The sequence below is a fragment of the Fusarium odoratissimum genome (genome assembly GCF_000260195.1).
Source record: "Fusarium odoratissimum NRRL 54006 unplaced genomic scaffold supercont1.5, whole genome shotgun sequence".
In the NCBI taxonomy this organism is placed as follows: Eukaryota; Fungi; Ascomycota; class Sordariomycetes; order Hypocreales; family Nectriaceae; genus Fusarium; species Fusarium odoratissimum.
In genome coordinates, this window is record NW_022158691.1 from 1,406,193 (window position 1) to 1,429,155 (window position 22,963).

At 48.9% G+C, this 22,963-nt stretch overlaps 8 protein-coding genes across 17 annotated transcripts; 4 read left to right on the top strand and 4 right to left on the bottom strand.

The window, feature by feature from the left end:
* Nucleotides 1-1,910: 1,910 nt before the first annotated feature.
* On the top strand, nucleotides 1,911-3,320 carry FOIG_04420 (uncharacterized protein; the record flags this gene model as incomplete). The annotated part of the gene is made up of 1 exon (XM_031202650.1): nucleotides 1,911-3,320. One exon carries the CDS (start codon nucleotides 1,911-1,913, stop codon nucleotides 3,318-3,320), a length of 1,410 nt encoding a protein of 469 aa, XP_031068097.1.
* A 212-nt stretch (nucleotides 3,321-3,532) lies between these two features.
* Nucleotides 3,533-4,542, top strand: FOIG_04421 (uncharacterized protein). The gene has a single exon (XM_031202651.1). The coding sequence runs from the start codon at nucleotides 3,631-3,633 to the stop codon at nucleotides 4,468-4,470; it is 840 nt and encodes a 279-aa protein (XP_031068098.1). The 5' UTR covers nucleotides 3,533-3,630; the 3' UTR covers nucleotides 4,471-4,542.
* Nucleotides 3,565-5,692, bottom strand: FOIG_04422 (uncharacterized protein). Its single transcript, XM_031202652.1, has 2 exons — nucleotides 5,173-5,692; nucleotides 3,565-5,120 (listed from the first exon to the last, which is right to left on the bottom strand). Exon 2 carries the CDS (start codon nucleotides 5,046-5,048, stop codon nucleotides 4,725-4,727), a length of 324 nt encoding a protein of 107 aa, XP_031068099.1. The 5' UTR covers nucleotides 5,049-5,120; nucleotides 5,173-5,692; the 3' UTR covers nucleotides 3,565-4,724.
* A 1,766-nt stretch (nucleotides 5,693-7,458) lies between these two features.
* FOIG_04423 (uncharacterized protein) lies at nucleotides 7,459-8,465 on the bottom strand. The gene is made up of 2 exons (XM_031202653.1): nucleotides 8,329-8,465; nucleotides 7,459-8,214 (listed from the first exon to the last, which is right to left on the bottom strand). The coding sequence occupies exon 2, from the start codon at nucleotides 8,186-8,188 to the stop codon at nucleotides 7,820-7,822; it is 369 nt and encodes a 122-aa protein (XP_031068100.1). The 5' UTR covers nucleotides 8,189-8,214; nucleotides 8,329-8,465; the 3' UTR covers nucleotides 7,459-7,819.
* A 973-nt stretch (nucleotides 8,466-9,438) lies between these two features.
* Nucleotides 9,439-15,855, bottom strand: FOIG_04424 (uncharacterized protein). 7 transcript variants are annotated; one of them, XM_031202659.1, is made up of 7 exons: nucleotides 15,396-15,460; nucleotides 15,212-15,326; nucleotides 15,038-15,160; nucleotides 12,251-14,975; nucleotides 10,817-12,195; nucleotides 10,606-10,762; nucleotides 9,439-10,551 (listed from the first exon to the last, which is right to left on the bottom strand). In XM_031202659.1, exons 4-7 carry the CDS (start codon nucleotides 12,294-12,296, stop codon nucleotides 10,442-10,444), a joined length of 1,692 nt encoding a protein of 563 aa, XP_031068106.1. In that variant the 5' UTR covers nucleotides 12,297-14,975; nucleotides 15,038-15,160; nucleotides 15,212-15,326; nucleotides 15,396-15,460; the 3' UTR covers nucleotides 9,439-10,441. The 7 variants fall into 7 exon arrangements, with proteins under 7 accessions (XP_031068106.1, XP_031068102.1, XP_031068105.1 ...); XM_031202655.1 differs by having other exon boundaries at nucleotides 12,251-15,160; nucleotides 15,212-15,855; XM_031202658.1 differs by having other exon boundaries at nucleotides 15,047-15,855.
* Nucleotides 13,324-15,549, top strand: FOIG_04425 (ATP-dependent RNA helicase HAS1). Its single transcript, XM_031202661.1, has 2 exons — nucleotides 13,324-14,713; nucleotides 14,765-15,549. Exons 1-2 carry the CDS (start codon nucleotides 13,442-13,444, stop codon nucleotides 15,254-15,256), a joined length of 1,764 nt encoding a protein of 587 aa, XP_031068108.1. The 5' UTR covers nucleotides 13,324-13,441; the 3' UTR covers nucleotides 15,257-15,549.
* On the top strand, nucleotides 15,609-22,751 carry FOIG_04426 (uncharacterized protein). 4 transcript variants are annotated; one of them, XM_031202663.1, is made up of 7 exons: nucleotides 15,609-17,713; nucleotides 17,992-18,027; nucleotides 18,134-18,215; nucleotides 18,279-19,596; nucleotides 19,642-19,852; nucleotides 19,901-21,111; nucleotides 21,177-22,751. In XM_031202663.1, exons 2-7 carry the CDS (start codon nucleotides 17,994-17,996, stop codon nucleotides 21,408-21,410), a joined length of 3,090 nt encoding a protein of 1,029 aa, XP_031068110.1. In that variant the 5' UTR covers nucleotides 15,609-17,713; nucleotides 17,992-17,993; the 3' UTR covers nucleotides 21,411-22,751. The 4 variants fall into 4 exon arrangements, with proteins under 4 accessions (XP_031068110.1, XP_031068109.1, XP_031068111.1 ...); XM_031202662.1 differs by having other exon boundaries at nucleotides 15,609-18,027; XM_031202664.1 differs by having other exon boundaries at nucleotides 15,609-18,215.
* FOIG_04427 (uncharacterized protein) lies at nucleotides 21,422-22,736 on the bottom strand. Its single transcript, XM_031202666.1, has one exon. The coding sequence runs from the start codon at nucleotides 22,547-22,549 to the stop codon at nucleotides 21,707-21,709; it is 843 nt and encodes a 280-aa protein (XP_031068113.1). The 5' UTR covers nucleotides 22,550-22,736; the 3' UTR covers nucleotides 21,422-21,706.
* Nucleotides 22,752-22,963: the final 212 nt, after the last annotated feature.

Below are 22,963 nucleotides of genomic sequence, written 5' to 3' on the forward strand. Positions count from 1 at the left end.
TATCGGGGGAGGTTAGGAACGGTGAGGTTGTTGATACAGGGGATAAAATGTGATTTCAAAAACCCTCGAGAATATTGAAACGGGGTTTACCTGTGCATCAAGGCAGGCACCTCTCTTGGCACTGCCATGGAGGTGCCTTCCTTCTTGGGCTCGGCTACATAGCGTGGAAGGTCCAACAACAATAGGAGACTCGCTGAAAAGACAATATTTCTGCCTATTATGACGCAGCGTACCTCGAATCAGTCCTAGACGATACCTATATATACCTTACTTCCATGGCTCATCTGATTAGAAGATTTTCATATTCAAATAGCTTGGGGATCGAGGTTTAGTTATCTCGTAAACATACTAAAGGGTCATGGTCAGTGATATTATGTCCTTCTTTGGACTGAGATCAAATTTCTTCTATGCCTGACATACCAACCTAACTATGAACTTGGTAAGTAGATGATGCAATTGATGTGAAACTTCGTATAAGAATATCCTGCTACTTCATGTCGTTGCTTGCACCCAGATCTCGCAGATCACAGTTCGCAGGGTTATACGTGACCAAGTCTGATCATATACAGAGCCCATAAACGAGCTTTTCGTTATCTGCTCCATGGCGGAGATACACGAATGTCCTGCAGGCTCCCGAAGAGAACAAGATATTGGGACTCAACGAATAAGACCCCGAGATCCGGTGCTACATCCACCATCACTCAGTCTTGTTTCCAGGTTTCAAGAGAATGTCATAGCAGAATAATTGAGTTACCGACTGGTTAGGATAAACGAGAAACAAGACACTGCGCTGACTAATTCTCGCAAGCTTACTGCGAGGCTGCCAATCTGAAACTTGGCTCTGTATTAAGCAACCTCACTATGGCATTTGCACTTTCACGTAATTTGTTCTATAATCATTCAACTCTGAAAGTGGTCCTAAGTTTCGCTGCTAGAAAATAGTAAGCTACTGCTTAGACTGTGCATTATCGATCTGATACCTCAAATATCAATCATGTCAGCAACGAAATGAGCCATTACTGACTGAAGTTCCTTGTAGACAAAGCAACCCGCTTACAGAACCTGGTCTTTTACGTATCACTAGACGAGCGCGCTCCATCCTCCTCCTGGCATATGTATAAAAGATACTGGTTCATGCTTGGCATTTCTAATGTATTGGTTGTCGGTGGTTTGAGTGCACATGCACTTCCAAACTCCGCAACATTAACATATTATCCGCAGCTTTTTACTACAAGAACTTTCCGAAGTGAAACGAAAATCTCACTCTTTTTTTTTAGCATCCACTCGCATATCGTATAGGTTGGGGGCGAATCAAGGAAGAGCATGCAGATGTCATCATCTTACACAGCCGAGATAGGGCTGATGCACCACTACACTACCACGATAGCGCGGCGCTTGTCGTATTCAACTCCATAACGTGCTGGGATCCATTGGCTCAGAAACCAAATGATGGCAGGGCTGGAGGCTTGGACACTTCTTGGATTGCCAATTGTGGATTTCAGATCGTCTTACAGTAAGCAGACTTGCATATAGGGGTATTTCTAGGTCATCTATCGAGACGTCAGCTCTGGGGCTTTGCTGCAATATCAAGATCCGGAAGGTCGTCCTGGAACCTTGCTTCATGAGGCTTAAGTTTTCGGGAAATGTGGACTTTCATTGGTTTTCATTGTTAACGGCCTGCATTTTGTCCCAGTAGCTGAGCATACCTGCAGCAGGGTTCTCGGCCTTTGAGAAGCCGAGAGATATGGTATCAAGAATGATGACTACCTCAGGATGCTTCCCAGGAATAAAAGGAACGCATCTGGTCTCTTTCAATGTCCTGTCTCCCGAGTGTTGCTTTCATAACTCTTGTTGTACACCCAGTCTCAATTTCTCTTTGACTATCCTCTCTCCCTCTATCTGACACGATCATGGCATCCCATCTGTCTGATGTAGCTAAAACAGCTACTGGTATCAAGCAGACAACAATCACTGGCCCAACCAACACCAGTAAACCCCATCTTGTTTTTGGTGCAACTCCTGTGGACGGCCACACATATCCCTTGATTCGAATCGCAGAAGATCTCGTCCAGCGTGGCTTCGAGGTCACTTTCATCGCCGGTGACCAATTCGAAAAAGCAATCACAGACGCCGGCGTCCAACATGTTACCGTCCCACCTCTAGTGAACCCCAAGCTTATGGCAGAACGTGAGGCTATCCCCGCTGGCATTCCTCGACTTCTTTATGATATCAGACATATCTTCACTGGACAAACTCCTGAGCGCTGGAGGATCCTCAAGGGAGTCCTCGAGGGTATCAGAGCTGAGGATCCAGAGAGGGAAGTGGTTGTCATGCCAGAGACGTGCTTTATGGGTGCTAATCCTATCTCCCTCGGTGGACCTCTCCCCAAAGGATATACCAAGCGACCCAAGGTGATCAACTTGAATCCTATCCCTTACATGGCTACCAGCATCGACACTGCACCTTTTGGTCCGGGTCTTCCTCCTGACTCAACAGAGTCTGGCCGTGCGAGAAATCAATTCATGAATCAGGTGATGGTTGGTGGACCTTTCGCTGATGTTATCGCCCACCAGGAAGAGGTTCTTAAGGGTCTTGGCACCACTGAGATTCTGGAACCTCAGATTCCTTTTCACCATTGGATGCTCATGCATGATCTTTCGATTCAGATGTGCCCTCCCAGTCTCGAGTATTCTCGGTCTGATGTGCCCTCAAACGTCAAGTTCTCAGGTTGCGCAACACCCAAACCTATTCCTGCAGACTTTGCCTATCCTTCTTGGTGGGATGATGTGAAGCGCGGGGACCGACGTATCGTTGCAGTGACTCAGGGAACTATTGCTCGCGACGCAACCAACCTTATCATTCCTACCATCAAGGCCCTCTCTGACCGCGATGACCTCCTCGTGGTAGCAATCCTCGGGCAAAGGGGTGCTTTTCTTCCTGACGACATCACTATTCCTTCCAACACCCGCGTCATCGATTACCTCCCCTACGACGCTCTCCTGCCTCATGCTTCGGTGTTCGTCATGAATGCTGGGTATGGTGGCTTTCTTCACGGAGTAACTAACGGTGTTCCTTTGGTTCTTGCAGGTGAGACTGAGGACAAACCAGAGATTGCAATGCGCGGAGAATGGAGTGGTGTTGCGATCAACTTGAAAACGGGCAGGCCTACACCAGATACGGTGCGGTCAGGTGTCGATCGTATCTTGGCAGATGACAGCTTCAAGAAGAGGGTTGATGAGATTAAGGCTGAGAATGAAGCAATGAAATTCTTTGACTTTATCGAGGAGCAGGTTCTCTCTGTTGAAAGTTTGGAGACATGATGAGTTTCGACATAGAATAGCCTTGGCATCACTCATAATACATTATTTTCTAAAGAGTCTGAGCCTATGATTGCTGCCATGTGTAAGAAAAAGTCTCCGAAAGCCTCCGGTCCATTGGCTCTGTTCCTCCGTCCGGCTCCGGTCCCAGCGGGGCCCGCGGTTCCTCAAATAGGCCGATGATTACGGAGCATCGCCCGGAGGGCAAGATTCCTGACATCGTTTATGTATAAAACGAACATATATCCTCGCCGGACCAAATCCAAAGCCTGTTTATCATCCAGACCCAGAACAGCTCAATCAAGGCCTCATCATGGCAACCTCCAAGGCATCACCGTTGGCTTTCATGGATGTTCTTAGTCCAGCCGTATCATATTTTCGGCCCGCTGAGTCAACACCAACGACTCCCAAAACCACAACTTCTGGTGATCCTCCACTCATTATCATTCTTTCTTGGTCGGAAGCTCGCGATATTCATATAGCAAAGTACATCTCTCAGTATCGCGAGCTCTACCTAGCATCTGCCATACTCCTCTTCCGCGCTTCTACCAAGCTATATATTCAACCAGCTCTACGACGTCGTCTATTCGAGTCAGCTTTACCAATTCTGCAGTCTGTCAATAACGGACAAGAAGATGCACCCAGCTTTCTCATCCATATATTTTCCAATGGTGGTGTCAGTTCTGCTGCCACGCTTTGGGAGATGTGGGAAACTTCACTAGGCGGCAAACCAATTCCGCGACATGCTGTCGTGATGGACTCATGTCCCGGATACTTCCACTGGAAACGAGATCACCATGTCCTCTCAACCGGATTCCCACCATTTTTGTCTCCCCTTGTCTGGGTATTTCTGGGTTTTGCATGGGTCTACTACAAACTATGGTTAGGTGTGGAACCGCATACTGCCTATGCCTCGGCTCTCAATACGCCTGAGAGAATCAGCCGGGAGACTATGCGGGCATACCTTTACGGAGATGCAGACCTCTCAGTTGGTTGGGAGGATGTTGAATCACATGCTCAACAAGCAAAGGACAATGGCGCTGTTGTTAGAACAGAGAAGTTTGCTGGAGGTGCCCATGTCGCTCATGTCAGAGTTGATGCTGATAGATACTGGAAGGCTGCTCAAGAGACTTGGCAAGGGAAAGAGTTTTAAATTAGGTATTCATTCTTGTGTGTAGATATAATAGACATTATTGAACCCATAGATAACTATATTACATTCGTTGAATATGGTTTCCTCGACGATCCTGAACTTGCTTGTTCATTATTCATTACCACTGTTCTCGCCCTTCTCATTATAGATGGTGTATATGTTGGTCGTCGATAAGTCAGTCGAAAATCAACCTGCCCGTCCCATTATGCCTGGTTCCTAAAAGCAAACCCAACGCCGATAAGTGTGCGCTTTGTTCAAGTCTTCTGTTTCTTGGAGCCATCGCTGGATTCTCCTCGGTCCCCGGCTGCTCTCTTGCCGAGGCTGCTTTGTGTTTGTGATGTCTGTTGAAGTGGCATTATGTGACTTTCATCTAAGCCTCCAATGCCCTCGTCTTCCTCATGACATACGGGGCATTCTTGGTTGAAATCATGCTCTTCGACAAGGATACCTCGCCGACATCCACCGAACCATCCGTTGTTCTTGGCCTCAAGGCATGACAGTTCTTGGGTCAAGTCAACCCAAGTCTGAGGCTGGTCGCAACACGTGCAATGTCCTCTGAAAATCATCATTCGACACATGTCTGCACTGAAGAGTTGGCTGGTAATGCTTCAGCGAAGTGTGACACGATGTCACGGTAGTAGGTGTAGGGACTTGTTCGAGAGTCAGTATGTGTAAGTGGAGGCGTTTGTTGGTGAAATTTACCTTGTCTTGGTGGCTCTGTTTCTTGTATTGGGAATACTCGCGATGTCTCAGTTGGAGAAGACGCCGAATACCGAATTGGTGTCTTCATCAAGCGACGCTCTGTAACGTAAGACGCGAGATGAGTGAGTGCCGAAGAGAGTAGCAAGCCACAATGCAACGTCGACGCTGATGCCGAAAAGACAATGCGAAAGAGAAAGCCACAGAAATTGTCGATGTCTCTTTGATATGCAATTCGTAGAAAAAAGCAATAACATGAACTTGGCGTTGGTTGGTTCGTTGTTGATTGATAGCCACCAACGGCAAGACAACAAAAAGGGTGGTGTTGAAATAAACCAGTAAAACGCTGACACCAATGTCGTACTAAAGAGAAGAAGGAGAAGATCTACCGCGGTAGATGAGGAATTGAAAGAGCCGTGCTGGCCACGGGAAAGTGAGAGGACATGGTGATTTTAATATAACAAGCTCTGAGAGTAAGTGATGCGCAATGATGGATGTGCTACGGCATTCACCGCGATCCAATCCAATACAATACAACATTCGTAATTTGACGAGGCAACGGCCAACTCTAATTACTCCTTTTTCCCTTTTTCTACACCCGTTAATCAAACGTCACGTCACACATACAGATACGACATACAACAGCCAGAAACGGACGTGTCTTAAAACTTGGCGCTTTCAGGCCTCATCTCGCCTCTGATAGGTACGGTAAGGCAATGGTTTCTCACGAAAGGTTCAAGCGATAGTTATTCAGCTGCCTCCCGTCAACACATCACTTCCAGTTTCATTCTGATGTTTCATTACCTCCCCTCGGCTTTGGGGCCATAAGCTTTCCTCCAACGCTAGGCATGTACTGTATCCGTATGGTTTCGCCACTAACTAGTACTGTAGTAGTTGGTTTCTCTTTCACTGCCACCGCCTGACAATTCCCAAGTTCTTCGCTTCCGAGTTCTAGACTCTGGGATCCTGCTCTTGACCCGTTTCGTGGGGGGACTTTGTGGGTTCTCGACTTTGTTCTGGAAGCTTTATCTTCGGCAGTACCCGTTAACATGTCTCTACTGCTGGACCTGGTGATAGCTTCAGATCGATATTTGGAATTACAGAGACGTACCGAGTCTTTTCGACTTGCTGAGGCCTTATACAGAGGCAAATGAGGCCATTCGCAAAACCCTGTGTTCCCGAAAGACTAACGCCTTGATCTTCAAACACCACAGCGATCATCATCACGCATGACGATCCTGCTAGGCAGGGTAGGGTTCTCGTGGCGGTGGTCAAAAGGTCCCATCTCCTCGGCTCTTGTCCTATTGAGTATCTTCAGCGTCCACGGGAAGACGTTTGCTGGCGATAACCTTTCGCGGCTTGGGCTCTCTTCCCCAGGGTCTTTGGCGTGTGGTGCCTGGCATGAGAGGCTGAGCTAGAGCAAACTCCGGGGCTCTTAAATCCGATTCCATTTTGAACTAGAGATTTAACTGAGGACGTTATTTAGAATTTACGCAATTCGTGACTCCATGAGCTCATGATGCTGATCTCTGGCTAAACTTGTATAATCCTCCCGCATGATCTTGATATCCAATCTCATGATGATATCTCCCGCGCTAGGCTGCACATGTGCCGACTCCTTCGTTCTATATTCCACTAGCCACCGTGACTGGAATTCCCGGGACCTCCACAGACTATCATAAAACCTACTAACTCTCCCACCATTCGTCCCGAGGCGTCATATCAAGTACCCGACAAACGTTCTACGGGCGTAACTCACCAGTTTTATGCTTCTAGACTAAACGTCCGTCAGTTTCATCCAAACACTCTCTGATATTGGGTTTCACCGTTCCTGAGCTCACATGTACCGAGTTTGAAACCGACGGCTGAGGTTTAGCGGTTGATCATGATGAATCTGAGTGCCTCATACGCTTATGCTCCGGCGAACTTCCTCCGGTAGACAGCTCTAATACTGAAGTGAGGAGTGTTCTCTTACCAGGCAATGCATTGCGCCCTGATAAGACATCTCTCATGATCTCAAATAAATTCCATTGCTTGATGCTTCTCCAACTCTAACTCCTGAACTTCGGGGGAGACACCTGAAAGACGCAGTTCACTTTGGCAAGTGTCTCCAAAGGCTTTCTCTCCTCTTAAGACTCCAGAGACTGCTCTATCACTCTTTTGCAGCTACAGGATAATATATTTTCTTAAGTTTCCGAGTTATTCATATTGGATTCGAAATAGGGAACGTTAATGTGCATGCTAATCGCAAAACACACCCAACAAGAAGAAAGCTTGAGGTAAAATTGATCACGCTTTATTTTATTTCATATTTGCACCAAAGTGTCCAACTAGACTCTAGCCTTAACTTCCTGCTCCGGGCCGTCTCTTCGACTTCTTCAACTTGCGCTGATTTGGAGTTCGACTGGCTGACAAGCTTTCCTCAGTGTGAATGATTCACCTCCATGCAAACAGCACCTTGCATTCCTCCGGCTGAGGCTTCGAATATGGCCATTAAGAGTAGTTTGCCATCAAACGCTGTTACAGAGTGAATACAGCCCTCAGTTGTGGTTTCTGGGTCCTTCGAGGCGCTACCCAATATAGCTTCTTCATGACATCCCAAGGTTCCTCTTGCATCACTTGTGTGTTCTTTGTGCTGCTCATAGGCCTCTCATAATATTGAGCCCCTCTTCTGGCTCGTTGGGGCTCTGGTGTGGTGCAGGCGCATCATCGGCTTGATGGGTATCCCTGTCAGGCGCATTATCAACTGGGTGAGCATCTCCTTCAGGCGCATCTCCTTCAGGCGCACCTCCTTCAGGCGCATCATCAACTGGGTCGGCATCTCCTTCAGGCGGATTGTCAGCTGGATGGGCATCTCCGCGAGGAGGAACGGGGTAAGTAGCCGGTAACCTGTTAAGGCCATGCGTCTGGGGGTACGGAACTGCCCAGAGGTTCCGGATTCTTTCATCATGCGCCTCAGGATTTTCATCATACACCCAGGGCTCCGGATTTCCTTCATCATCTGGCCCCCAGAATTCATCGATCGGAATGTGTGTCGATGGTCTGCTGTACGCCGTATCGCAACAAGTAAGCCTTGAACGAAGTCTTACGGTGTTGAAGTTCCCAACGGCGTCTCTTTCCACCACTATACGGTAGTTGTGACTGGGGTAGTTAACTCACAGTGGAGTCGAGGCCTCAGCTAATTCGTCTGCTATCTGCTCTGCCGCTTGCACCAGTGGGAGCCTTGTTTGGAGAAACTGTTGCGAAGATGTCTCATCATGCGTTGCGAGACTGTATGATATTTCGTAATTGCAGTTGTAGCACCTATCAGTGGGGACATATTCGGTTACTGAGTTCTGGCTGGGGTGAACACGGAGCACGCTGTTGCAGACGATGCATCGATATTCGTGGAAGTGCATTCGGCTCCACCACGGGAGAGGGCGCCAATTCATGATGAAATGACAGATAAGAGTTTGATAGTGAATAGTGTTGTTGTAATTGTCAATGAAGCGAGTGTTATTATTGCTGAGATGATTCGTGTAAGTGGAAGTAAAGTAAAGTACCTTGCCCTCCGTGCCTGGGGACGATCCAAGGTATTTGACGAATCCATCTGTAGCTCTTTCCATTTGAATTATTGATTCCAAGATGCACTTGCCTAAGCTTCCTTCATCGAGGGAGACGTCGATTCCAGAGAAACCCAACATCTGTAAAATACTACCTTAGACAGTTAAGCAAGCCTCAGGGGTAATAAAACTTCTGTCATTAAGATAAGGTGCCAGAATTAACTAGTCTAAAGATCTACTAAAGTATACTAGGATTACCTAAGCCTCTTCATCACTTAGGATAAAGGTTGTCGGTTTTCTTGCCTCCCCTTGGTAAGGTACCTACCAGCACCATGGTAAAAGTGTAGGGTTTATTCACTGTATCCGTCAAAAACTAGTCTCAACATCTTGATACATAGAATCAGCGGCTCCCATTAAAGCTTTATATCTCTTAAGCAGCTTGGTAATTTAGTAATAAGGACTCCAAAGATATGGTTGAAGGCATTCACTTCGGTTCCCTGGGTTCGTTCCGTCAACACTTCTGTTGTCTTCATAAGACTGCATATATCTGCTTCACGACCGTCAACACAAAGAAACGTATCAAGAATCTGTCGAGATCATAAAATCTTGATAGCTCATCCATCGGCTGTAGTACCACGGCAAAGTTGAGCATACTCAAAGCCTTGAGACAAAGAATACTGGTCTCGAGAAACTGCCAGACTCTAGTGATGGTACTTCTAGGAGACTTGAGTGATCTTCACAACTCACTACGAGAAAAGACATGAATTGATAAACGTGAAAGTCCACGGTTGTGTAAGGCTAAGTAAGTGTTACGATGGTAATACAAGGCAATGCAATCCGAAACTCCATTTCTCCAATCCAGCCCACCGTCACCAAAGTATACATTCCCTTTCCTCATGACATGCAAGCGATGAGACTGTCTGGTGTTGAAGCCAGACTCAAATGAAAACGCGGATGAAAGAGTAGCGAGCTAATGCACATGGCGAATTGCTAGGCAACTCAACACGCAACATACATGCAGAAACAAGGAGACCACTTGCACGAAACAGTCGATTCATCCAATACCGTACGAGCCTGATTGGAAAAGGGGCAAGAGACAAGCGACACCACGTGCACCAAGACACTACTGGCCCAGTTCAGGTTGTGATCCGAGGTTCGTGCGGTTGAGTTGGCCGGTTCACATCTCAACGCAACTCAACCACGCCACGACAAATCGCAAGTTTCAGGATGTACGTCATACCAAGAGATGAGCTGGCACCAGAAATCGCACATGTCATCAACGCATTAGTTGTGAGTTGTCAGTCCGCAAGCCAGTAGCAACATGATCGTGAAAGAGCCAGCAGAGGCGGCGGCAACTTCAAATGTTCGTGGAAGCATTCAGCATCGAGTCCAGGATCGCCTAAATGAATTCGAATGAGGTCATGGCAGGACAACCATGCACATCGCACCCGATATTGCACCTCAATATTAATGTTGTAAAGACAGCCCAGTCAAGTGATATGTCATCAGAGAAGTTGAGTCCAAGGGGTCCTCAAAAGACGGGAAAAGAAAACGGGTGATGTACAGTCGTAGGTCGTGTCAACGGGCTATGAGTGCAGAGAGGCGTCAAGAGCGTCAAAACATTGGCATGATATCAATCAAACCACCAGATAGCACCCTCGATCCGCGGCATTTGCGGATGAGAGCTCAATCAAGATCACCCAAGCACGAGCGAGCAGGCAGGACATCACTTATGCTCCAGGTGCAGGAGCACCAGAAGGGGGGGCACCTTGTCCGCCTTGCTGTTGTTGGTACATCAAGGATTGATACCACAGCGCAAGGTAATTTTGGTAACCACCATCTATATTAATTAGCATTCAGCAAGGGCACAAGGACACAGCATATCAAGACTTACATTGGGCGTATGGATCGGATCCATCAGCTGGAGCTGGTTGGGGGGGCTGGTTAGTAGGGGCACTGGAGCCTTGTGGTTGAGAGTAGCTGGGCCTGTCATGATCTTGATGTCCACGGCCACCGCCTCCACCACCACGGGGGCCACTGCCTTTCTGGCGCTGTTCACATGTTAGCTGCGTAAATTGAGGTCTTCGTGTTAGGATGAGACTCACCACTGCATCCACCTTCTCGTCAATGGCAAGCTTAGCTCGCGCAATACTATCTCGCGAACCGATCAGGGCAATCTCCCTCTGAGTCTCACCGGGACCAGAAGATTGAGCAACGTTGATCTTGCATCCGGTGGTGTTCTGCATCTCCCGGATCGTCTCACCGCCCTTTCCTATGATCATACCTACCGCATCTGAAGGCACATATACAGCATCATTGATCTTGTCAGGGCCACCAGAACCTCCCGCATCCCTCTGAGGACCATCATGGCGGCCTCCAGGAGCTGCTCCTCCACCTCCCAACCTTTTGACAGGCGGCGGCGCGTCGCCTCGACTATCACTGTCGACAATCTCCATGATGAAATCCTTGGCGCGGGCGGCAGCTTCGCGCGTGCCGATGAGGTTGACAGGTCGTAATCCGTTCACACTCTTAGATTCGCCAACGATATTGATATGGCAGCCGGATCGCTCTTGAAGGTCCCGGATAGTTTCACCACCACGTCCAATGATCAGGCCAACAGTCCTATCAGGGACCATGATTTGCATGTGGTCCTCCCCTTCGCGTAGAGCCGCAGCACCGCCCTTGTTGGGGTCGCGAGGCTTTTCGGGGCGGTTAAGAGCGCCCATTCCGCTATCGTCAATAATACGGTTAATGGCATCCTTCACTTCAGCACGACGGTGCCGGGGCCCAGAGATCTTGCACAATCTGTGCGGACCACCATCGGTGGCGGCCAGAAACTGGACTCGGCAGTTGGATTCAGATTCTATGCGTCTAAGATTCTCTCCTTGTCTGCCGATAATGAGGCCTACAAGGCTTGAATCAATCTCAATGGTCTCCGAGTTGTCATCACCGCCTCTCAAGGGAGACCTCTCGCGTCCATTGCTTCCCCGAGGAGAGAAATTCCGACCACGGGGGCCTGGCGAATAAGAACGATCTCGACCATAGCCCCGACCATGCGAACCTCTGTCGCCGCCACGTCGCTCATCTCTGTACGGATTCACGCCATCGCGGAACTCATCGCGAGCGGGTGATCGTGACCTTGAGCGGTTATATCCTCGATCAGGTCCTCGTGATTCGGAGGCATAGACAAGGGGTCGATCGTAGGATGTCACACCCTTTTCGGCGGCATAAGCCTTGGCTTGAGCAATCGCATCAGCAATACTCAAAGTTCCCGAGTTGACAGGTCGAATCGAGCTGAGGTCGAGGTTTCCGCTGGATGACGGCGCAGGGAGGCCATTGTAGCCAGGTGCACCATAGCTGCCGGAGTTTGGAGGGGGCGGCTGGTATGTGGCCGCAGGTTGCGCGGACGCAGGCGGGGGAGGGTATGCCTGGTTGGGAGCGCCGGGTGGTGTCTGGGTTGGGGTCCCTGTCGGCCGCTGCGACGCTGTGTGAACAAGTCAGTAAGCGCAGATTATGCAAAATGAGTTGTTCTGACATACCGAGTGCGGCCAGGATACTCTGGATATCAGGTTGAGGATTCGCCATTGTGCTGCGCTGCTAGTGGAGCTGAACAGGAGCCAGCACGAGCAAGGAGCTAGTTTTTCGTCGTGAGGATGAACCAGATAATAGTGAATAGCTCGATGAAATTATGAGAAACTTGGAATTGAATTGTCTTGTAAGTGATGTTTCCTAACCGCGACGAACAAATGCGACGAGTTTCGGAAGTTGGTATCGCAACGACTTGACGGATCCGCCGGTCACAATCTTAAGTCAGGATGAGATCGAGTCTTGTTGCGATGACCGAATACAAAGGCTTCAAGGATGTTGACAGATCGCCAATATATGTCTCGGGTCGCGTATCAAAGCTGATGCGATCGCAGTGGGTGTAATTAATAGTGTCGCGGGCAGCGATAGGGGCGATGTCTCGAAAGCGCAGATGAGATGAAGAGGGAGAAAGGAAACTGATTTGGAAGAATCAGGTTCATACAAGAGTGGATGACCCAAGCGCGAGGGTTCGGACCTCCACTACCTACAGTACCTAGACTCTAGTACCTGCAGTGTAGCGTGACTTGAGGCTAAACCTCGTTGGGAACTTAAGTGACATCCCTCCACTGCTCTTTAGAGTACAGACAAGACTGAGCGAATATTGAGCCGACACTTGATGGGCTTTTTTCGCACTAAGCTTTGTTCTGTATTTGTGTCGCCTGCCCTTGGCGTGCAGTAATTTTCTGCTACCCCATCTGCATTTTACTGTCTGTATCCTCGATTCGGTGCGCAGCCCAGCCCTCGATGGAGCGAAACTCTTTTGCAATGTGACTTGAACTGTATCCGCCAGGCAACAGGCATATAAGCTTTCCTTATTAGGGCTCGAGGCACAACTTGCAAACTTATATATGATCTTACTCTGTGCATCTGTACCTCGATCAATTCAGTTTCCATTGTGACCCAATTATACAAATCGAAGTCATCAGACCTGGAGCTAGTCCTAGAAAGGCAAGCTTGCAACAACATTTGCCGCTGAATCCACAGCGGGGGTTACTGCACATTAAACAGCTTGTCCGGTGGAGTGAGCGGAAAAACAAGTCACCGCTTATCGCTCCAAGACTTTTCTTATCGCTGAAAAAAAGTTCTCGATTCAGTTGCTGCGAGACGATCGGTTGTACAGAATACCAACATTACGCGCAAACAAGATGGATTTCGCCGGCAGCAAGAAACGCAAGTTCAAGGACGCCAATGGCGTCAAGGCTTCAAAGGAGAGGAAGTCTGTTACCGTTCCCGAAAAGAAATCAAAGAAAGTCAAGCGCGCCGAACCCGAGCCCCGCGAAGAGCCCGAAGACGACTCTTCCAACGAGGAGGAGGCTCTGAAGGAGGACGGAGACGAGAGCGACGAGGCCGATGAGGATGCTGAAGACTCCAAGCCCGGAGAGGAAAATGAAGCGGAGGATGCCGAGGACAAGACCGAGGACAACACAGATCTGCCTGATGGCGGAAAGCTCACATTACCTCCAGTTGCTGGAGCTGAGTCGCAATCTTTTGCGGAGCTGAATCTTTCCGAGAAGACCATGAAGGCCATCAATGAGATGAAGTTCACCAAGATGACTGAGATCCAGAGGAGAGGTATTCCTCCCTCACTGGCTGGTCGCGATGTTCTTGGTGCTGCCAAGACTGGTTCTGGAAAGACTCTGGCCTTCCTTATTCCTGTCATTGAGATGTTGAGCTCTCTGCGATTCAAGCCTCGCAACGGCACTGGTGTCATTGTTGTTTCCCCAACCCGCGAGTTGGCCCTCCAGATCTTTGGTGTTGCCCGAGAACTCATGGCCCACCACTCACAAACTTACGGTATTGTCATCGGAGGCGCAAACCGTCGCGCTGAGGCCGACAAGCTCGCCAAGGGTGTTAACCTACTTATTGCCACCCCTGGACGTCTGCTCGACCATCTGCAAAACACACCTTTCGTTTTCAAGAACCTGAAGTCCCTTGTTATTGATGAGGCGGATCGAATTCTTGAAATTGGTTTCGAGGACGAAATGCGACAGATTATCAAGATTCTCCCTAAGGAGGACCGACAGACAATGCTTTTCTCTGCTACTCAAACAACCAAGGTTGAGGATCTTGCCCGTATCTCGCTGCGTCCTGGTCCTCTGTACATCAACGTCGATGAGGAGAAGCAGTACAGTACTGTGGAGGGCCTGGAGCAGGGTTACGTTATCTGCGATGCCGAGAAGCGATTCAATCTTCTTTTCTCATTCCTCAAGCGCAACCTCAAGAAGAAGATCATTGTCTTCTTCAGTAGTTGTGCTTGTGTGAAATACCACGCCGAACTCCTCAACTATATCGATATTCCTGTTCTTGATCTCCACGGCAAACAGAAGCAGCAGAAGCGAACCAACACCTTTTTCGAGTTCTGCAATGCCAAGCAGGGTACTCTGATCTGCACTGACGTTGCCGCTCGTGGTCTCGATGTATGTGTCTAATCTGAATTACTGCATGGACAATTTACTAACCTGTAACAGATTCCTTCCGTTGACTGGATTGTCCAGTTCGATCCTCCGGATGACCCCCGCGACTACATTCACCGTGTCGGTCGAACTGCCCGAGGCAGCAACACCAAGGGCCGATCTCTTCTGATCCTTCAGCCCAACGAGGTTGGCTTTTTGTCGCACCTCAAGGCCGCCCGTGTTCCCGTCGTAGAATATGATTTCCCAAAGATCATCAACATTCAGTCTCAACTCGAGAAGCTCATCAGTTCAAACTACTACTTGAACAAGAGTGCCAAGGATGGTTACCGCAGCTACCTTCACGCCTACGCCTCTCACTCGCTGCGCAGTGTTTTTGATATCAACAAGCTGGATCTGGCCAAGGTCGCCAAAAGCTTCGGCTTCACAGTACCACCTCGTGTTGACATCACCCTCGGTGCTAGCATGAGTAAGGACAAGAAGCATCAGGGACGCAGAGCATACGGTAGTCAGCCACGACAGGGCCAGGGTAACAAGTTCACCAGGTAGAACGGTACGGGAAGTGATAGATGAAAGAAGTAGTGGTCAGTCAAATTGACTGTCGGTGTATATGGGAGGCCTTCAGCACGGCGTTAGGTTTTGCAAAATGTAATGATGGTACCAAGCTACGGCAGGATCATAGACAGACCCTTTTGTTTCCAATCCTTTGCGAGGTGAATCTTGAGACATACCCCCGAGGCGCAAGAAAACTTCTGACATTAAATCAAGGTGCCAAAAATATTTAGTCCCAGATCTACTAAACCTAACCTAAATTATGTTAGGCTTACCTAAGACTTTTTGCCACTTAGGATAGAGGTCCCAAGTTTTGCCTCCCCTTGCATCCCTCATAGAGCGATTGTGTAATTCTTGGACATGTTAAATTTGCTTACAAGCCATGTCCTATAAAAAGGCACCCGTCAGGTGGTGACAAATTGAGTAGCATGATCTCTCAGTTGAGCCCAGATTATCAGCTATGGACTCCACAGAGCTTTCAATTTTTAGTAGGGATCAAATGGGCTCCGAACTGATGTTAAGGAGTGAATGGATGGAATTCATGTGTTTTTTAGTGCTGAGGCCTTTCCAGTTGTTCTGCCATCTCTAACAATACTCTCTTCAGATATGTTCCGAGGGCAATTTGATTCACCAATGAAACTGGCTGTGTTTAATAGGTTGGTGGATATTTAGGAACCCGCGGACCGAGGATCGATCGACAATGTCATTCAGGGACGTTGCAGCGAGATCTTTGAGTTTTCAAGATGCTTAATCAAGCCATCAAAAGTGGCATTGCCCACCAACACCAGGCCAGAAGTGAAATGCCTCATACGATTTAACGTTGGTTGCTTTACCCGTCTAGTCTCAGTCTCAGTCTAAATAAATAGACCTCGTATTGAATCGGAACCGGGGGTCTCGGCATGCTCCAAGTGCAACATCTACCACACCCACGCGGCCATTGGTCAAAGCCGCGTCACGAGCTTCATTCCCTTCTCCCTTTGGGGACAGAGTCCGCGTCATGTCCTTTTTAGCTGTTGAGGCTCAGTTGCTTCCATTCTTCCTTAGACATCACATAACTATTCGTGTGTCCCAATTTTTGTTTGCTTGTCAAAATCTCACACAACCTTAATAAAGTTGACTGACTATAAGTTGAACTAACTGAGCTGGGCCGAAGCTGAACGAAGGCTGACCTGACGGCGTAACCACCCTCGCAACAATCTGGCGCATTTAAACAACACTTGTCCTTTGCGATTGACTCACAATTTATCCCTCTTTCATTGGATTCGAAGAGCAACAAAAGGCAGAAGCCTGGCATGATCTCGAGTCCGACATACCATCTCATCCAACTCTCAACATTGCAAAACTAAACAATTCACTACGAAACTCAACACCCTCCCAAAAAGAGATAAAATCTCAACCGAACAGCATAAAATGTGTACCAAGACGTTAATCGAGCACAAGTGCGGACATCGTGTTCTGCGTGGCAACACAAGATGTTACAGAGAGGATTGTCCAGGAAGAAAAGAAGATATCACCAAAGTTGACGACGAATGCGCGCAGTGTGAAAACAAGCCCGGTCGATTCAAGTCCTCTCGATGGTGCTCTGTTGGCTGCTGCGTTTGCCAATGAAGGGAGGGAGGATCGAGAGAAAATCGTTGGATAATTCGGAACAACACGGGTTTGAATTTGGAGCCTGGAGTATGGAGAGGCTATCTTCTTGGAAAACCAGTTACTTGGAGTTTATGGTGCTTTTGGATTTACTCTTGACGACCCGGGAAATTCTATATCTTGCATTATGATGGTATTCTAGCATGTTTCTGTGAGGTCGTTCATGCAGTCATGTCCTTAGAAGGACGTGAGTGGACGACAGATTGCACAGGATCTGAGACATTAGGCTCAATTGACATTTCTTAAACAAATATTTTAATTGAATACTGGCACAGGTCATGCAAGTAACAGATATTACGAGACCGACGTCCACTTATTCTCGATTGCAGATTTCAAAGAGCTACTGTCACAACTGACAAGTGGACTTGAAGAGACGGGATGGAACTGAACTGGATTGGATGGCTGTCAATTAAGAATTGCCCTGGGCTTGAGATGGGCAGCACATGGCGGATGTGCAGTCAAGCCCCGCCGTTGACGGCTTGAGAGCCCGGGTATTTGAGTGAGCGACAGGGGTACAGGGGCACAGTTTACAGGGTCTGTCAGTTCTCCAGATTCCAAGTCGAGAGTCTAGAGCTCACGAGGGCTCTACCTACAGGCAGACTCAGTGAAAGGCTGTCAATCCTTTGCTCTAGCGGTTCATCGGCCCAACGCCAACCCCCAAACCCCCTCCAGCATGGATTGAACCCCAGGGATATTCGTCGATTAAACAAGGAAAGGTCCATCTGATCCACCGTTAAAGATTGGTTCTCTCACCCTGTTCGTGGCATGTCCTTACTCGGCGTCATGTCCGTCGCCAACTAAGTCAAGGTACGTACATACTTTGCCATGAGGTCGGGGCACCTCCACTTTCAAGCTTCCCCATCCCGCATTCCGCAATCATCACGACCGACCATCTTCCACTACCACTACGCACAGCATTAAGACAGCCCCAACTTAGGCACTCAATTCAGACCACAGACTACCTAATACTACTTCTTTCCACTTCTCCCCGTGGTCGCGTCTTTCTGCGCCTTCCCGTCGCTTGTGCTACCTGTCTTCCCGTTGCTTGCGCATGCTTCAGTAAGCTAAGTACTTAGCTATTCAAGTCATGGCTAAGAAGGCACGCCAGAGAATCAGTTATGGTGAGACTTCATCCCCAACCGCTCTGAACGCCCCAACAACCCCGCTTGTTGAACAATGCTCTCTTGCATGCGCTCAGCTTCGGATCAGTTGCTGACACAGGTATAGTCCTCGAAAATGCCAAATCATCTGAAGGCGGTCATCGTCTAGGTGTCAATGGCCTCGCCGTCGACAACGACAATGCGATTCTGTGAGCCCTTTCACACCGACACCCTCGGTCCGATCCGTGCTGCTCTAACATCACCTTATTCAGATACTCAGGTGGCCGAGATGGCATAGTATGCGCTTGGGATCTGAACCTCGACCTCAAAAGCCGCAGCGATGTTACCGACCCGACGCCTGCCAATTCCGAAGACAAGAAGCCGAAGCACACGACCAAGTTCCGCGCTCAGACCCATGCCCATATGCACTGGATCAACGACATTGCCCTCGCTCAAAACAATACTGCCCTCGTATCTGGCTCATCTGACCTTACAGTAAAGGTTTGGCGACCGTATTCCGAAGAGGACAAAAACCGCACCGAGACGATAGGCGAACATGCTGATTATGTCAAATGTGTTACAACCCCGCCCCCAGATATGGGCGCAAACTGGGTCGCATCTGGTGGTCTAGACCGCAAAATATGCTTATGGGATCTCAATGGCGCTGGAAAAACACTCGAGATTGACGTACAGGGTGAAGAAATTGCTGAGAAAGGTTCTGTTTATGCCCTTCGTGTGGGGAGAAATATCATGGCGAGTGGTGGTCCCGAGAAGACGGTGCGCTTGTACGATCCCCGAACTGGTGATAAGGTTTCAAAGCTCGTTGGTCATGTCGACAATATCCGTGCTATTCTTATAGACGATGCTGGCGACACGATTTTGAGTGCCAGTGCCGACAAAACGGTCAAAATGTGGAGCATCAAGAACGGTCGATGCATGTATACATTCTCCATGCACGATGAGAGTGTTTGGTCACTGTTCTCAGATGATCCGAGCCTGGGTGTATTCTACAGCTCTGATCGCTCGGGTTTGGTCGCCAAAACAGATGTGCGCGGTAGCCTTGAGGATATGGACGATGGCCTGAGTCTTGCTGTGGCGCATGAGCATATAGGAGTGGGGAAGGTTGTCGCAGCTGGAGGTCACATCTGGACAGCAACGAATAGGTCATCAATTAATCGATGGGAGGACGTTGACACGGGCACCAACATCCAGCTTCCGGAGTCTGTTCGACACCACAGAGCTACATCGAATGCTTCTAGCAGACCCCGCGAGACTTCTCCGGCTACTACTAACGGAACTGCAAAGAAGGAGATCCCAGCTGAGTCCATCTTGCGTATCTCTGCAGCTGCTTCCTTCCCTGCGCGATCTGGTCCAGATCCCGATTCTGCCACTATCACGGATGCTACAGCACGGAAGGGGTCCGAAGCCATTATAGACTCTTCAGAGCCCGAAATCAAACCCATCCATGCAGTGGCTGAGGAAACGATTGAGGGACAATTCGGATTGCTCAAGCATAGGCTACTCAACGATAGGAGGCGTGTGTTGACGTCAGACACCGCTGGCGACGTATTACTATGGGATTTGATCCAGGTTTGTCTGACTTATTCTGAGCTTGGATGCAGCTGACCTTTTCAGTGTAAACCCATTAAAAGTTTTGGCAAACAGCATTTGGAGGATGTGGAGCATCTCGTCAACACTGTTGAGGCCGTGGCTCCTTGGTGCTCTATCGATCTCAGCTCAGGAAATCTTACTGTGGTTCTAGAGCCTTTTAATTGTTTCGATGCTGAAGTATATGCAGACGAGCTAGATTTGCCAGATAACATAGAATTTCGAGAGGACCAGAGAAGTAAGTGCGCTTTTGATGACTGCAAGGACACAGCTAACCCGATTCCAGTCAGCCTTGGAAAATGGATCCTTAGGTATCTCTTTGCCGATCTCATTGATGAAGAGATCAGAAGAGATGAGGCACATCGTCAGAAACTCAATGAGGGTCTTGAGGCGAGGCAGATTGCCAGTGGAGGAACTACTGAAGCTGCTCCATTATCGATATCATTACCAAAGTCAGCCATCCCAGACTGGGATAACGCAGACCAGGTTACTCCAAAGCCCAATCTCTATCCCAATACTCCAGGTCTAGGCATTGGTTTGGCAACACCTGGTCCAAGCATTATGTCAGGTCCAAACAGCTTGCCTGATGTTCCTGAAAATGCGGCCACAAGTCCAATGACTCCTATAGAAAAGAGAACCTCGCATGTCAGCCGCCCTTCAACGGAGAAGGAAGACTACTTCACAAGCCCCCTACAACTGCTCGAATCCGCAGTCAAGGCAGCAAGCATGGTGTCAACCCCAACGCAGAACGAGGCGGACTCCAAGAAGTCTATAGATGGTGACAAAGAGAAGGATAAAGATAAGGACAAGGCGGACAGTGCAAAGTCCCCAAGCACACCATTTGGCAAGAAGAAGTTTAGGATGACTTTTGGCACCAAGAAGCTTTCAAGGTCAGCATCTCAGGCCACCACAGAGAAGCCTGCGATTGTGGAGGAAAAGACAGAAGAGTCCGAGTCTTCATCTGTTCATGAAAAGGAGAAGGAGGTTGATGACAGTTTCTTTGGTACGATTCAGAAGATCCACCAGGAATACGAGCGGCAACTAGCCGACAACCCTGACAAGCCGGTCGAGTCACGAGTGGTACCCAGTTTGCCTAGTGATACACCCGTCCTGAAGCTCCCGCCAGGAACTAAGGTGGTTATTCAAGAAGAGACCACAGGTGGCAGCGCCAACTTGTACCAGGGCACCGTCCAGGACGTTGGCAAGGATGCAGATCTTATCGAACAGAAGGCTCCCATGTGGCTGGGTGATGTTCTTCTTCAAAACACACTCCCCTTCAAAGAACCTGTAAAGGTTTCGTTTGTCTTGTATCCGATGGACGACACTCTCCCAGCTATTGCTTCAGCCGATGGAAACAACAGGCTCAATGCCAACCGCATGCTTCGAGTCAAAAAGATCCTCTCATATGTTGCAGAAAGGATTGAGCCTCCACTTGAGGAGCCCGAGGAGAGCCCTATGAAGCCAGAGGAGTATTTAGAACTGTACTGCAACGAACAGGTAATGATCTCTTCTTTAACTCATGGCACGATCACGGGCAATTACACTTGCTAACATTTATCCAGTTACTTTCCCCAGCTACGACACTGGCCACTCTCCGGACTCATCTGTGGAAGGGGGGTAATGATATTGTCCTTCATTACAAGGCCAATGGCAAAAAGGAGATTCGACCATTCCCTCCGCCTCCAGAGCCTAAGCCTGCTGAGCCCGAAGAAACTCAAGACGGCGCTGCAGCTGAAGAGGCAAATACTAATGGTCAAGTTCCTACTCAGCCTCAAGCCCAAGCCCAAGCCAGCTGAGTTAAGACAACTCCCGGTTTACACGTTGAATGAGAAGATGAGAAGATCCCGAGACTCTTCAATCCGTTGTTTGTTGTCGTGTACCAGAAGGTGGACTTTTGTCACCAGCGAGTCCATTTATCGTATGTAGATTTGTACATAGGTCAGATGCCGTCAAGGCGTATATACCATTTGTGAGAAGTTAAGCCTCTCTATTTCTTTCGGAACGCCCGTCTCTTGACTCCTTGCTCCTTGCTCCACGTTTTACATCGTACAATTCCGCCCGTTTTGTTGATTTCTTATATCGCTTCCCATTATCATACAACGCCGTTCATGGTGTTAATAGCCCATTGATAGCTTCCCAGGAAAATTGCGCCTCCAATAGAAATCCATGTAACTCGTGGTGCTACACCAGCAAAGAAAGCTCTGCTGCCCTCCTCGCGCAATATCCGACCAAATATGTCCGATACTGAAACACTCTCCTTCGATAGCATGACTCTCGTTTTGAGGACATCAAGCGGCGTCGTCAGTGCCGCAGATAATCCACCAGCCATGCTTCCATAGAGAGCACTCTCAGCACCAGTGACCTCGCGACCACCACGGCGGCGTCGTCCCCAGGACTTCATAGCCTCCCATAGCGGGAACTGAATCACAGTAAATGGCACCTCGCGGAAGACGGTGATTCCCCAACCGCGATAGAGCTCTCTCCACATAGGAACAAATCCATGGCTCGAGTACCGCGACAGGATGGCCCGCAGGGCAGCAGCCGAGGAACCACCATGATGACCCGCCTGCGCACGCTGCTTGACAACCTCGGTCGGCACACGAACGGCGCAAGCTGCCACCTCACCCGCGCTAGCAGCTGCCATATGTGTAAGAGGAGCCTTCCATCCTGGCGCAGAAGTATTGTCCTTGTCAGCCAGGAAGCCCTTTACGCCCTCATATGTGCAGAAGAAGAACGCAGCACCTGGCGCAGAACCGACAAGCGCAGAACCTATACCACGATAAATACCGCTGAAACCGCCGGAGGGAAAGAAACCGGCCGAGGACTGAAGACGGGTCTTGAGTGTGTCGAGAGGGAAGAGAGAGAGATCGACGGTTGTACCAGCGAGGGCACCTGCGAGGAGGGCGGATTGGAAGGTTGGAGGGTTTGCGGACATGTTTTTGAAGGTGGGTAAGGGTCCTTGGTGTATAGATTGGTGGAGAGAACGTCCTAGGGAGAATCAATGGGCTGGACGAGGCCCGAGGAGGAAAAGAGAGATATTAGAAGCCTCGGAGGTTTAAACCGACCGAGACCGGCGAAATAATAGAATGGAGGAGCTTGAACTTTGGGGCTTATCGATAAGGTGAGCTTAGAAGGGCGCAGAGCTTACCCTGTAGTGCAGGACTTGAGAATATGTCAACACTTCGCAGGAGGCAGCTTCTATTTAATAGAGAATAAAAGCAGAAGAATTGGTCAATTCATTGCGTGTGAGGGCAGTTGAGGGATTTATGTATGAAATTGAAGGCTATATTATCATTGAGGTGAGGACGACAGTTTTATTCCCAACTCGAGTTATACAACGTCACCCTGA